At 41.4% G+C, this 15,581-nt stretch overlaps 1 protein-coding gene across 1 annotated transcript in view; it reads left to right on the top strand.

Moving 5' to 3' along the window:
- Positions 1-11,480: 11,480 nt before the first annotated feature.
- Positions 11,481-15,581, top strand: part of fbn1 (fibrillin 1) — a 56,468-nt gene continuing 52,367 nt past the window's right edge. The window contains exons 1-4 of the mRNA XM_041046781.1: positions 11,481-11,761; positions 11,993-12,277; positions 14,107-14,189; positions 15,205-15,303. Of these exons, the coding sequence (XP_040902715.1) occupies positions 12,087-12,277; positions 14,107-14,189; positions 15,205-15,303 (373 nt within the window). The 5' untranslated portion in view covers positions 11,481-11,761; positions 11,993-12,086. The remainder of the gene's footprint in view (positions 11,762-11,992; positions 12,278-14,106; positions 14,190-15,204; positions 15,304-15,581) is intronic.

Genomic DNA, 15,581 nt, shown 5'->3' with positions numbered 1-15,581 from the left:
CCTGTAGTGCCAGCCAATCAAAGTCCTCAATGCAATGTGCTGCACAAAGAAGAGGAAGAGTTGATTTTTTTTTAGTTTTTATTTTACATTCTACCATCAATGTGACCAAGGACAGATGGTGTCAGGAGCCTTCAGGTAAGATTTCTGGAAACACACACAGATGCACACATGGTTGACTTCAGACAGGAGATTGTACACTTTGCTGTGACTTTACTCTGTGGGTTGACGTCACATGGTGCTACCTTCAACTTCACTTTAGTACAAACTGTGTGAGAGCCATGCAATGAAAATTATATTATTTGTACTGCATGTTTAAGGTCAGTAATGATAATAGAGACAGTAGGATGGGGCACAACAACTTCAGAGCAGAAATCTCAAACCTAGTCTGTAGAGGCCCATAAGGTTTCAGGTTTTCTGATCAAATCATCACCACACCAAGTGTTTTACTTTGAGTTGAAACTTAACTTTGACAGCTGTCAATACATAACACACTGCTTTCCCCCCCTTTATATTCTAGGTTTTTATTTCAGATTTCTTTTTCTAATTTTAATTTTGAAAATAATATCTTATTGGAAAATTGCTCCTTTTTTTCTTTTTCTCTTTTTTTTCCCAGAAAAAAATGCCAAATATTTGCTCTTTCTGGCCTCTCAGATGTGAGGATTTGATTATTTTCTTTGCCATATATGACAGGAAACTAAATATCTTTTATTTGAAGATCTCACCTTGGTCTGTGTGAAATTATGACAGTGATTGTTCACCATTTTCTGGCATTTTATAGACAATTTAACGAGTGATCCAAAAAATAATAGTCGGATTAATTGTAGCCCTAAGATTTCTAACATGGACAAATAATCACAATGGAAATCATGTATAAAACTTCTTAACTGCTTGGCTCCTTTAAGCCACAAGATGGTGCTATCAGTCTTTCCAAGTGCTCTTTCCCCTTCAGCATATATCAAAATATGCTTTGTTGATTGGTCAAATACTCTCTGGCTCAACTACTAAAATGCTCAATTTAATTATGTGGTTGCTGCATTTCTCATTAATCTTGAATAGCTATAACAAGTCCATGATGCAATATGGCAAATGCTTATATGCTCAAACCACTGATTTAAACTGCAATGGCATCCTGCATATCATTGGTTATTTCAGTGTTCTTGAAACAGATGTGTGTCTAAAAGAGCAGTGAAAATGACTGGTAGTAAACAGCCTATAATAATTGCTGCAACACTTCTCCCTCAGTTTTCAGCAGCCTGTCACTTTCAGATTTTTCTGAAGTAAAAGATGACTGTGTGCTGAAAGTATGCACTGGACTGTTTTCGGGCTGTGGCCCTTGTCATCCTCTGAGAGAGGCTTGGAGGGTCTCGCCCACATTAATCACCCTCGGCACAGCCTGTTAGGCTGAGACCAGGGAACCGCTGGCAACTGATGGGGAGAGAAGCAGCTCTGCTAAGGACTGACACACACAAAAAAAAGATAAACACTGAGAGGGTATCTAAAGAAAAACAACACTTAAAGCGTTTCTGCTCAGATAATTCTGTCAGATGTAATCACAGAACTAGCTTTTGGGGTGTCAGAGAGGTGTCAGGAGTCCCTGGTGTGTTACAAAGAACAGGAAATGAACGTGCTTGAACTGTTATCTCTGCTCTTTCCTGCACCCTTTCTGCACAAGATAAATATGACATCTGCATCTTATCTGATTCAGTCAGTAAACAAACAGAGACTCAAAGTGTCTCTTCCCTCATTAAATATCTGATAACACTGTCATCTATTAACATAAAAGCTTTCACAACTGTGAAATTAAGTGATTTTTCAACCAAGTGAAGTTATTTTCCTGCCTCTATTACGTCCCTCTGGATTTTCTCTGAGTCACACGGACCTCGCCCAAAACAACTCACCAAGAACAACAATGACCTAGTGTACGATGCCATTCTTTCACACTTGTGAGGCCTGCTGATGATCACATGTTGTCAGACCCGTGAGGTCACCGTTTGACCTCTGACCCATCATCAGTGTCAGAGCAGCAGCTGGCAGCCTGTGCGGTGTTACTACATAAGCAGTTTTGGGAGGAACAGTTTTTTAGTGATTCTCCTTGGACTACATTCACATGGCAGTCAGTTCATGTTGTTCTACCTATAAAACCAATGCAGACCATTTGGGATATAAAATAGTCTGTTTTGTCCACAGATAATCAAATATCAATATTCTTGTGGAGCATAAAAGGCTGGTGTTTATGGTTTAATATGAATTTTGGCACCTAACTTATGAAATGCAGTTAATTGAGACGAGCTAAACATTGAAGCCATCAATATACTGTGTTCACGATTTAAAGTGTAATTGATTATTTGGGTTTGCTTTATGTTGGGGTAATTATGTGGGCTAAGTACCTGCGCTGTCTGTCCATACAAATGAAACATACACTTATTTCTGTTCATACATAATGGTCACGGTGAATAACGCTTTTGTACATTATATATATTTACTACAACCAGATAAAATATTAAAAATGCTGTTACACACATTAAAAAGTTTTTGCAGTGAGAGAGGAAACAGTGCATGTGTGTGCATTCCTTGAACTCCAACCAGCAACATGACAGCCTCTGAAACAGGAAATGATAAACATTCAGCCTAATCTTCAGGTTCTGTGGCTTTGGTTCAGGTCCAGAGAATTAAAAAGCCTGAACTATTTGAATTCCATTACAGTATAAACTAGAGTGAACTGATGAGCCTGAGGGCATTAACTTCAAACACACACACACACACACACACACACACACACACACACACACACACACACACACACACACACACACATTGCGCTTATGACAAAGCATTCCCAGACCCTGAAGGGCCTTAATGGAACAATTAAAGTCATAAAAAGTGCCCAGAGTACAAGAGCATGAAATTGTTCCTCGTTTCAATGTTATCAGAGTCACACAGAGTTCAAATCTGGGAGGAAACAAAACAAAACTTGGCCACTGACTGAGCCATGTTGCAGCATTTACTGACGTGCCAAAATCTACATGTATGTTCCCCCAAAGACAGTGGAGAGGAGGAGACACGTGAGTCAAGTGAGGTTTGCAGACAAATGCTAACAAACAAAGAGGCCGACAGGTTTTTGTGCCTGGTTCTGTTTCCTGTTTCCACAAGTCAGGAACCAGTGAGGGCATGCTGTGGAGAGGAGCGAGCCAAGAGTCTCTGTTAAATGAGTATACAGTGAGTTGCTGTTGGCTGGAGTCAGTGCAGAATAGATGAGTGTGTGTGTGTAACCCCCACAGTGATCGCCTCACTCCTCAGCAGTACTCTGCTTGAGCTTTACCTCCCTCTGCTCTCAGGCCTCAGCCCTCTACCCCGGCTTAGCATGACGGCTCGTCTCTGAAGCTCAGATGGGTGTGTGGACTGTTGGCTATTGGCAGGCCTTTTTGAGAGGAAGCACACACACACACACACACACACGCACACACACAAGACATTGTGTCCTCAAGCACAACATGCCCTGGAGTTTCTTTACCTCTTCCAAATCTTAATATTTCCACTCACTTTTTATCATTGCCCCGTTGGAAACTAGGTCAGTGTTAGTTCATGCCATTAGCTTCTGCTCCAAGTGTATGGCTTTGTGTGCATGCGTGCGTGTGTGCATGTTCATGTTCAGTTAGCAGCCATGGTTATCTGCCACTTGGCTTAAGAACTTCCTTGAAAATGTTTGTTTTCATGCTCTGTGTTGGTGGATTGGAAGTCTGGATTTGTGTGTGTGTGTGTGACACGGTGATGATGAGGGGGTGGGGGATTCCAGGATTCTTGCACGAGGCAGCAGACAGATGTGGGAGACTTGAATCAAAACTTTTCTGTTGGCCAACTTCAAAAGGCGACTTTTCCTCCAGTGTTGGTCTCTTTTCGTTCTCCATTCCTCTGCCGTTCCCTCATGCTTTGGCCAGCAGCTTGCACGTCTCCCCTGGATTTCAAACTGAGGCTGAGATCAAAACTTTGGTGGGATGGAGGGAGGGAGGGATGATTCAGTGAATCTTTGTCATGCTGGACTTTCTGTTTGTGGTCCTTGAGACCCTGGGCCTCTTCAGCAGCTCAGATTTATGCTCTATATCTTTGCTTGGTGTTAACTGTACTTTTTATACAGCACTAGTCCTCCCAAATCCTAAAGAAGTCTATCTGGATTTCTGTTATTGGAGATTTATTTACTCATGAGAGGGAGTTTGATTCCTCATGGGTCTAACTGACCCCAAACAACACCATGCAAAATAACATACTGTACATTTCTGTGTCTGTGAATCCCTTTTGGCAAATAAATGGATTATATATTTGTTCATGCATATCCCATATGACATATATAATATAACACAATATAGTAAGGTTCATATTTTGTCATATCATTATCACCTGTCTCATCTGCCTTCGTGGTTCCCAGAGGATGAGTCTCACTGATCTTCAGTAGGTCTTGACTTTTCACATAGAGCCATCGGCAGGTCAAACCTTTCACAGTTTTCGGGCAGATGTATCAACATCTTCCAGATGGAATGGCATCAAACTTGGTACTGACATTCATATTCCCCACAGGATGAACTGTAATAACTTTTGTGGTCCTCTAAAATAAGCTCTCTGTCCTTTTCCATCACAGCCATCTTTTCATCTATCCTTGTTGACAATTCCTTTCCCTCTCTCTCCTCCTCTTCTATTCTCCCTTTGCTAAAGAAAAAATTGATGCCCTAACATAAAGGAATCACAGAAATACTGGAGTAGTGTGTATGTTAGTATATTTCTCTATGTGTCTATTTGCGTGGAGTGTGTTTATGGGTCTCTGCATCTGTGCTGAGTGTCTCTTACAGATGGTGGCGGCAAAGCCCTGGCGGGAAAACCCAACAGGGAATGTTTTCCATCCCTAAGATGGTCAGATTTGTGTGGGGGGACAATGACTCTACGTAAATCACATGTGGAGGGGAGATAAGTGGGCGGCTAGACCAGGCTGGATGGATGGCTCAAGCCAAAAATACTATCCACTGCGCCCCACACGGGACAGACCCTGAATAAATCTGTGTATTCAGACACAGGGTGGGGACAAAACAACACACAATATAACACCTTATTATGTAGTAAAACTACAGCATCAAAAACTACCATGAAGTTCAATCAACACCATATGTCTGAAAATATAAATTAAAAAAGGTTGCATGGCAGTAGTATTTCAACAGGCATTACTTCATCACTAGGCTTCATTAAAGCAATGGCTCATTTTAGGAAGTACTCTTGTTTGTTTACTTGCTGGTAGTTAGGTGAGAAGATTGATGCCACCCCAAAGCTTCTCCAAAACATAGCTATGCTTGAGCTACAGCAGTTATGGCGATGCTACATGGATATTGCAGCAACTGTGATTTGTCAGCTTAGACTATTTGTATTTTGTCCCACAAGTGATGATGGACAGGACTCCCTGTTTGTTGATGTTAACACATGTTTACAAAGCCTTCTCCACACCAAACCTTCAACTCACCATGATTACAACTCACTACAGTGAATGGAGGAATACTAATGAGGACGGCAGTAGTCTCTTTATAAGTAATGAGACGATGGAGAATGGAGTTTGTTACCTCAGGATAGAGCCAGGTTAGCTGTTTCCCTCTTTTTTCCAGTCTTTAAATTAAGCTGAACTAACCAGCCACCTGTCTGTAGCTTTGCATTTAACAAACAGACATGAGAGTGATATCAGTCTTCTCATCTAACTCTCGGCAAGAACGTGGATAGGTGTATTTCAGAATTGTCAACCTGTTCCTTAAAAGTTCCTTCTGTTTGTACACTGAGAGCATATGTGTATGAAACTCCCTACACACCCAAACTTTACGTGCATACACTCCTGGGTGGTTATACTAGCAGATTCAAGAGTGTTTATTACTCCCATGAGTAAACTCAAGCTCTAAACAGGGACAACATTTAGGATCTTGGATACGAGAGGCTCTCTCACTACTTTTCTCCATTCATGGGGGGTGTTCTGATGCAATGTCCTGTTTTCTCAATCAGGGTTAACGCCCGATGCACAGTGTGGCCGAAAAACATCCAGGGTGAGTAGACCAGCTATTAAACTCAGACACTCACAGATGACTCATGCTGTCAACCCCTGTGTTTCTCTTCTCCTCCTCCTCCTCCTCATAGCTGTTGCTTAAAAGAGGCATCCTCACCATGGAAAGGACCTACAATTACGCTTTTTTATGACCCAAAAAATTCTATTCTGTTCTTCTGGATAAACAGTTTTTAAGGGAAATGAGTTCATGCAGCGCCTAGGTACACACAAGGAAAATGATCCATTTGGAGGCAAAAAGGGATTCCTCCGAGTTATTTTGTGGTTATGTTTGATTTTGTGCGGCAGCAGTGAGCTTGTATATGTGTAGTGTATTTTGGTGAAGGAGACCATATGTGATAATAGACGGCCAAGCCTGAACAGTTGATATAATTCCATCATTACATTACCCTCATGACAAAAAAGCTGTGGAGGCCAAACTCCAGAATCACAAGTAACCTTATTACACATACACATAGTGTGTGTGTGTGTGTGTGTGTGTGTGTGTGTGTGTGTGTGTGTGTGTGTGTGTGTGTGTGAGAGAGAGAGAGAGAGAGAGAAGGAGAAAGAGAGAAAGAGGGATAGAGGGGAGGGGAAGATGGGGAGACTCATTTCTGCTGCAGCTCATTTTCTTGAAATATTTCACATGAATATTGGCAGCAGTTGTGCTGCAGAAGACAAAAGGAAATGAACCGTGGCTGCTGGAGCCAAAGACAACACACAGTGTGAGAAAGTCTTGCTACAGTTACTGCTCACAGCACAGTGAGAGACAATCTCAATCTAAGCTATTAAAACTACCCTGGGATAGATGAAACACATGAAAATGAGTTGGCAAAATAAGATTTATGATGCAGGTGGGGGGAAAATTTGCTTCTGTCAAGGCAAACATTAAAGCAAGAAACAAGAAAATTACAGAACATGAGTTATTATTAAATGACAATTTCTGAGGGATGTTTCATTTGTATTGAAATGCTCCTCAGAAATAATCAGAATACATTCTAAAAAAATGTTTGTCTAACTTCTGTTTCAGTCTTGCTATTTCAGGCTTTTTGCTTCAGCCATTTCAGGCCAGAGGAGTAAACATTCCCTAAAATGAAACCCACGCTCAGTTACTAACAGTAAGGAGATTAACAGGGAAGAGGATGGGGTGAGACATAGAGGTGGGTGGGGGGAAAAAGGAGGGTGTTTTGGGTTGGTGGTGGGGAGGTGGCGTCTTACTGTAAATGACACCCCCTCCGTGCCGAGGAAGAGCAGAGGGCAACCCTGCACTGCTTGGCATCAGCTTTCTCCCACTCTACATCTTGTTGGTGGGAACCATGGCTTGAAGCTTCATGAGAAACAATCTTGCTCTCAGCTCTGACGTCACTCTAACAATGTGTGTGTGTGTGTCTGTATATGTGAGTGTTGTGTTGGTGTATACTTGTATCTGTATACTTGTGGTGGTGGTATCTGGTATCTGCAGCTGTCAGATAAATGTAATAGGGTGAAAGGAACTATATTTCCCTCTGAATGTAATGGAGTAAGAGAATAAGTAGAAAAAAAAAAATTCTCAAAGCTGTGCTTAAAGAAACAGTACAACATTTTAGGAAATACACTTATTTTTTTTCTTGACAAGAGTGAGATGAGGTCATTGGTACCACTTTAATGTCTGCACTGTAAATATGTGGTCAGCAGATTGTTAGTTTAACTTCGAAACAGGGGAAAACAGCAAGCCTGGATCAATTTAAAGATTCAAAAATATCTGACTACCAGAACCTCTGAAGCTCACTAATTAACATGTTAATATCTTGTTTGTTTTTTATACAGATTTAACAAGCTGACTGGATCCTGCCTATAGCTTCATCTTTAATGAACAGGTGCAAGTATGTTATTGATCTTCTTGTCTAACCTTCAGCAAGAGAGTAAATATGAAACCTGCTAATGAGGCAATGCCTTGTTGATATACTTTATAATTACCTTTTGTAGTTTATAACATTAAAGTTTCATTACAGTCGGTGTTGATGTAACTTTAATGTAATTTTCTAGGCTGTATCTTGTCTTATGTGTTGTTTTGTCCACCCCTTGTATCTGCATACATACAGATTCACTGGCTGCTTGCTGTGACAGTGATATCTTTTCATCTAACTCATAGCAAGAAAGCAACTAAGCATATTTCCCAAAATGTCAGATGACTCCTTTAAGTACAGTATTTGGGTGAATGTACCTGATGCCTAATATCAAGAGTTTCTTGGTGTCAAAGCCAGTGAGCTGTCTCTGACTTCCACCAAAAAACCCCAAACCGCTCTGTGCTCTAGCACTCTGCTGTTCGCCATCATCACAGCTCCTCACACCCAAGCCATGCTTATGTTTCAGAGGCTGATCTCAGCTACAGACACAGAGAGAGAGAGAGAGAGAGAGAGAGAGAGAGAGAGAGAGAGAGAGAGAGAGAGAGAGAGAGAGAGAGAGAGTTGAGGCTCAAAGACGATCAGGGAGAGGCTGTCTTACTGTCAAAACAATCCACTCCAATCAACAGAGGCCATCTCTCTCCCTCTTCCCCAGACTCTCTCATTCCTCGACTCAAGACCTTTGATTCTTTGCCCTGGACCTTTGTCTCTTCTGCCAACATCCCGCGCTACTCATACATATCATTTACAGAAAGCAATGTTCTTATCTTACAATGAGTCCAATAGTAAGATTAGTTTCAGTTCTCATTTCCATTCTCGTATCACCAAACGCACTTGCCAGTGCTTCTATTATTATATTACTTTCATTATTTTGGAGCAAATGGATATGAGTCCAGGAGTCCCAAAATAGTATTTCAGTGACAAGATAATAATAATAAGAGAGCAAAAGAGAGGAAATGAATTTTTTCTTTTTAACTCTGACTGAGTAGCAGAGGGGAGAATTACTAAGTAAAGAATGGGAAGTGATGGCTGTAACTGTGATTATTAATTGCTCCAGTGGAAGAGACTTGATGGCCAGCTGCCATCAATAATGATGGAAAGTCAATTTGCCTGTGACTGAGTAATACGCTGGTAAATTCACAGCAGAGATTTGACATGGATCTTAAATTAATCTTGTTTGAGATATAAAGTTTCTGACTGAGCTTCTTTGTATTATGAATTTATGAATAATTCATAATACAAATGATGTCAAGGTATTTGGAATATTCTACAATTATACGTAACCACAGACCATAAAAACAAGCTAAAATACATGCATTCTGTTATTTTGAACTCAAAAGTCAGGTATTTGTTTCCCCCATGATGCAGCTAACAGAAAGATGAGTTGGGACTTGGTGAAGCGAGGACCAGGAGTGCTGCAGAGTGACAGCCAGCAAAACCTGGACCATGACGTGGAGGTAGGGAAGCAGATCACTTTTGATTTTTATACAAAAACATAGGCATTTCAAGTTACACACAAAAGGTCATGTTTGGGCAGGAAAGGGAATTTGCAAAGGGAGTAAAATGGAAGATCTTGTGAAACTGAAGATGGGGCAGTCTCCAATATTTTGATGGAGTGGTTGGGCTGCAATAGCCCAAGCAGGACATAACTAAAGTAAAAATAAACAAGCTTTAGAAGGACACTGATTAGTAAAAGTTGAACTGGATGGAGGTTATTAAGAACAAACCTGTAGGATTGTGCTGTGGTTGCACTCTGGGTGCTGCGTGACAGTTGGTTGTCTTGAGGCAGACGAAGACTCTTGGCAGTCTGTTCTGGAGTAAACGTGGTCTTGTCAGCAGTGATGGAGAGGCCTTGCAGAGGGCAGGACTTTCCAGGGGAAGAGAAGCAGCGCAGTATTGTTGAGACTAGGTTTGAGGTGGTGGGCAGGCATCCAACTGGCGATGTCAGCAAAGCTAGTGAAGATGTGTGCCTCAACCTGAGCGTCTGAGGATAGAAAAAAAAAAGGTTGGGGAAGTCAAGTTGATGATATATATATATATATATACTATCCTATACACAAGATGAAATACTACATAAAGAGAGAACTCTGTTAGAGCAGCTTTGGCAGATCACCATCACTTTCTTTGCAGAAGCGGTAAAAAAAAAATGGGCTGAGGGGTGCAGTGCTGTGGGTCAACAAAAATGGAAAATTCTATGTTTTGTCTCAACCTTGCACTGGCAAAGTACCGTCGTGATCATATTTCATGTAACTATTCTCTTGATCAAAACTATAAAATCTAATGTGCAAAACCAACACATAATCTATGACTAAGTGCAGGTTGAGGCTGTGTTTGGACATGTGCAAGAGGAGCATGTGGTTAAAAATGAAGAGAAGAAAGAAGGGAAAAAAGCTGAATGTGGAAACCAGTAGTGTCAAGGGGTTTCTCTTGACACTGCATGCTTGGGGATAGCATACTTGAGAGAGGAGCCAGGTTGACTCTATATTTGCTGGGTGTGGTTGCAGACATGAATCAGGGTGTGTGAAAACTATCACTGCACTGGACAAAATTCCTCAAAACATACACTGCACACAGTGTAAATATTTATTAGATATAACTGAATACAAAGTGAAGAGGAATAAAAGGGTTTTCTTATTTTATTTACTGGGACAAAATGGAGATTTTGGGAACTCAAGTGTGACTATTTAGAAGTCACTGACAGTGCAGCGGTCATCATTCTCTGGCGATGGTTACGTTATGACCAAGGTTAACTGCTTTGAACTACATTTTGATTTAAAGTAGTAAACCAAAATGTAGTAGTTTTAATAGTGATGGTTTTGAAATCAGCCATGTTTTGATTCTCAGATTATGAGAAGTCCCTTTTGCAGTTGTTTATTCTGTCCTGGCAAAATGCAATAGTTTCTTTGTTTTTTGAGATTTTTTTTAGTTGATTGGGAAGAATGACCCCCTGGAAAGGACCTGCGGGGAATCTTTTCCAGGGCAAAGTTCTTAGTAAATTTCTGTAAACAACGTTATTAATGACATTTGACATAGAAAGTGAGAAACCCAAGAGCATTTAATGTTCTACCAATGTATAAACAAGTATAAATACTAAGGGGATGTTTCAAAGCTTAATAACTTATCAGTTATTCTTATCATCTATAAATCATTTAGCAAATTTATTAACACTGATAAAGACATCACTTAACCTTTAATGTATAATACATGCTTTGTGAGGAGGTGATACATGAACATGCCACAGTTTATGGTAAAGAGTGAACAGGTGCATTGTTCAAAAAATGGTTAAAAATAAAAGAATCTCAGTAGATTATTTATGACCAATCTTTCGCACAAGTTTAGGATTAGTATAAGCTCTTGTCTTCTTCTCCCAAGTTTTTCTGGTTTAACTATAATATTCGAACAGTTAACAGTCCAAGCTGAAGGTCCAGAGCTTAACTTGTGCATTTTTGCTTTCAAGCTTTTGTATCGCGAGAGCAGGGGAAGAAAAGAAAAAAAAAAGTTTTGGGGAAAGTTGAGTAGAGCAGGGATGAGGAAAAAGCTGTGCAGTGAGGGAGAGACACTGTGAGTTTTGCCATTCTCATCCTCTGGAATGCATCAGCTCCTCTAACTTATCTGTGCAAAATCAACACACAACTGGATGCGCACGAGCAGACTCCAGAAGTTACAATGCGCATTTATTTATAGAAGCTCAGCGAAAGGTTTGAGTGACTTTTCCTCTTCTCCGCAGTTTTCTTCTAAACGTTTATTCAGCAATACCTGCCAGTAAAAGTTAAGCAGTCCTCTGTCGGGTCTGAGGCGAATCTCCTGTTCGGGAGACAAGGTAAAGTAGCGACTCACTCGTGCGCACTTTTACACGTTGTCTTTTTTTTTCACTCTGCATGCTTTTGCAACTGCGAGTTGAATGATTTTCTGATTTAATAATGGTAGAAGACATATCATAGCAGCTACTTCTCAGAGTACAGCGGAGTTGTTTTCCTTTTTTGCGCAGCATCTTCTGCACTCTCCTCTGCGTCTTTTCAAAAATGTATTTTTCATTATTATTGTTTTGCAGCTTTGACTCCACTGCAGAGGTCGCCGGGGCTGGGAAACTAGTTAAGGTGACTTTTATTCTACCGAGCACTGGAGTTGTAAACTTGAGAGTGGGAATGCCGGACAGTAAATGTGGAGGACGGCTGCTGCAGTTGGCCGTGGCTCTTGTGGCCTTGATGTCGCTCTGCCCCGAGCTTGGAGACGCTGCAGAGGTGGTGGACACCGGGGACAGCGAGGTGGTGACCAAGCAGACTGACTCTAGAGCCAGCAGGGCCAAGAGGAGGGGAGGAACGGACGTCCTGAGAGGGTAATGTGACTATGATAATCTTTATTAGTCCAATTTGGGAACACGTTTCTTTTCTTCCATTCTTGCACTGTATGCAGATCTTCAGCCCAACTTTTATTCTAAATGAGCATCTCTCTGCATGTGTTTCTTTGGCTGGGAGCAGGTGTCTGTTCTTCTCACGTATAACTTGCTGGTCCCACATGATCACTGAAGGTCAGAAAACACTTGTGTGTGTGTGTTTAATAAGGCAGACTGAGACCCATGAATGACATTGTCTGTGATGGGAAGTTTGGAGCAAAGTTTAGTAATTAAATACTGGCAAGAATATCACATTCCTGCTGGCTGCAATAATAAATTACATCCAAACAAAGGAGGCCATTGGTCGTGTGTGGCTGTGGCAGAGAGAGAGAGAGAGAGAAAGAGAGAGAGAGAGAGAGAGAGAGAGAGAGAGAGAGAGAGAGAGAGACTAACAGCCTAATCCTCTTTCTGGCCAAAAACACCACACCCCAGTTGTGGATAAATCACATCTGCAGCTGTACACAGTGGGTCACTGCTGGAGAGGTTGTGTGTGTGCATGTGTGCATGGGAATAAGAGAGAGAGGGAGAGAGAGAGAGAGAGAGAGAGAGAGAGAGAGAGAGGAGAAGGGAGAGAGACAAGGGGGAAAGAGACAGACAGAAGGAAAGCAAGAAAGAAAAGAAAAGAAAGAACGTCTGTGTCCAGTGATGACAGCAAACAGCTGATGAAGGTCACACAGTAGACAGCTCAATGAGCATTCTCCACAGGCATTTTTATTTGACATGCTTTAAGTTAATTTATCAGAACATCTGGGTTCAGAGTCAGGAAGTGCATACAGGCTGCATACTGTGTCATGCTGACTTACCACTATAAGAATGTTTCAGATGTCCAACAGGCTTCATTATTCAGCTCATGGATCTGTTTGGAGCTACATCGTACAATATATATACACTGACCCCTGGGTTAATTCGGGCCCAGCAGGTGATTACAAATTCACATGTAGACTTGTCACATACCTGATGAAATATTTCTGATCATCACATTTCTTACAACACCTTGTGAAGCTTAATGTTTTTCTCCCCAAAGATATTTGCCATGCCCGACAGTAGCAAGTAAGCAACACACCGTAGCATAGGCTCATCTTTCCCATCCGGGGGCTCTGAATCCCCACAGTGGGTCACAAGGTTAATCTAAGCTGTCACTAGATAATTACAGGTGTAAGAATGGTGGGATATGCTATAATTTTACTTGTTCAGCACTCAGAAAGAAGGGAAAATTACTAAATCGACTGAACTGCTCCCTACTTTAATGACACCAGTGATGAGAGGTCATAAGTAGCCTTTGCTTCGTATTATGGGGTCACAAGTAATAAATGTTGGGGACCACTGGCATAAGTCAATAATATTTATATAGTGTAGTGTAGCTGCACAACATGTTTTTATTAGATATGTGACAGACATTTCATGGCTTTTTTTGGAGGTGGGGTGTTGTGAAAATATAGTTTCAGTATTTCAGGAGGGGCAGTGAGAGGTGAGCATGTGATTGCCATCCTGTTGAAAAGTATCCATGAGCAATGTGCCCTTATTCCTGCTGCCTCTGATGAAATACTCTGCAGAGAGGGTCAAAAAACAAAAAAAAAGTGTTCCTACATTATGTGGATCAGTAATCACTGAGGCTCCATCAATAGATTGTATGCTGTACAGATCATAAAGCCACAAAATCTATGCTATAATCAAGTTCATTTCATCTTTAGAAAAAAAAATTGACTTGACTTTATGGTGCTGTGAACTGTGTGACGTGGATTATTGACCTTTCGATGCTGTGTCGTCCACAGACCAAATGTATGTGGCTCGAGGAACAACATCTACTGCTGCCCAGGCTGGAAGACTCTGACTGGAGGAAACCAGTGCATTGTTCGTGAGTATCATCTCCATTACTCCACAACTGCCCCTTATGCAGTAGGTTGTAAATTCAGGTCAGGTGAGACTTTGAGCTCTTCATCATCATCGACAGCAGTAGTTGTCAGAGTCCAGAGTTTTTATTAGAGCCATTAATGAGACCCATTAATAGAACTTTACTCAGCTACAAACTAAATATTGTGCTGAGTTGTTTGATCCCCCAGTAATTTTACAGTAGCAATGGGTTTGTGAGGCCAAAGGTGGTGACAAGCCAATAACATGACCCGAAACAAGTGGAAATCGGTCAGTAATTTTGGTCCTTTACTCTGGTATTCTGTCAGTATTTTCCCCACTTCTCTCTCTCCTCTCTCTCTCTCTCTCTCTCTCTCTCTTTTCCCCTCAGTAGACAGGAAGGTCTGAGAGGCTGTAGAGTGTGTGTGTGATTGCAGTCTGGCTGGTCGGCTGGCAGGATGCCTGTCGCGGCTCTAATGACATTGTTTAGCAGTGGGGTTCAGGGAGTAGGGGTCAGTGGCTGGACTCTACCTGATGGGAGCTGGGGGCAGGGGACCATGCCAACAACAGTCTGTGGGAAAGAGAACAACTGAACGAAAACAGCCAGCGCCAACTGAAAACACCAATGGTACACATATATGGCAACAAAATTCAAAGAAGAAAATAGCTCAGCACTATTGCCAAGTGGGCCTCTATAACTTAACCATGATGATGGTTAAAGGGAAGATTTGGCCATGTTTGGGCTGTGGCCTGTTTGAGATTTGAAATATTATAGATGAGAGGTCAGTATGAGGTTTAGATCATGGGCCTGAATTACACCAAATGAAATTCTAACCTGAAATTCAAAGCTGTCAGCGGAATGGCTGACAAGCAGCTTATACATAACAACAAAGTTTCTTTCACGCACAACCAAGACCTGATCCTGGGGCCATACAGGGAGCATTGGACTGTTTTTTTCTCTTGCACCTGACGGAGGACGTTTTTTAATGTTGTTTGACCAAGTGTCATGTTCCTCTTTGCAGCAATCTGCCGGAGTTCATGTGGAGATGGTTTCTGCTCCAGACCCAACATGTGCACCTGTCCTAACGGCCAGATCGCCCCATCCTGTGGATCCAAGTCAGGTCGTTCAGCACTTCCCCTTTCCCACTATGACACACAGTGAACTCCTTTGAAGCTTGCTGTCATCAGCTTGAAGGGTTTTATTATATAGTCTGCATAGATGTGGGGGGATAACTGGTACTTAGCCAATAGATAAACACATTAATGATATGATTTATGTAAATAGGAGTGTATCTCAAAACTAAGTGTTTTTTGGAAAGCACGGCCCAGACCACTCCCCTGTCTGTACATTTTTTTTAATCTTAAGACAAATATTTCATCATTCAGCAACAATAATGAC

The sequence above is a fragment of the Toxotes jaculatrix genome, chromosome 1 (assembly GCF_017976425.1).
Source record: "Toxotes jaculatrix isolate fToxJac2 chromosome 1, fToxJac2.pri, whole genome shotgun sequence".
Lineage (NCBI taxonomy): Eukaryota > Metazoa > Chordata > Actinopteri > Toxotidae > Toxotes > Toxotes jaculatrix.
The sequence above is the reverse complement of the archived record's forward strand: the minus strand, read 5'-3'. Positions and strand labels throughout refer to the sequence as shown.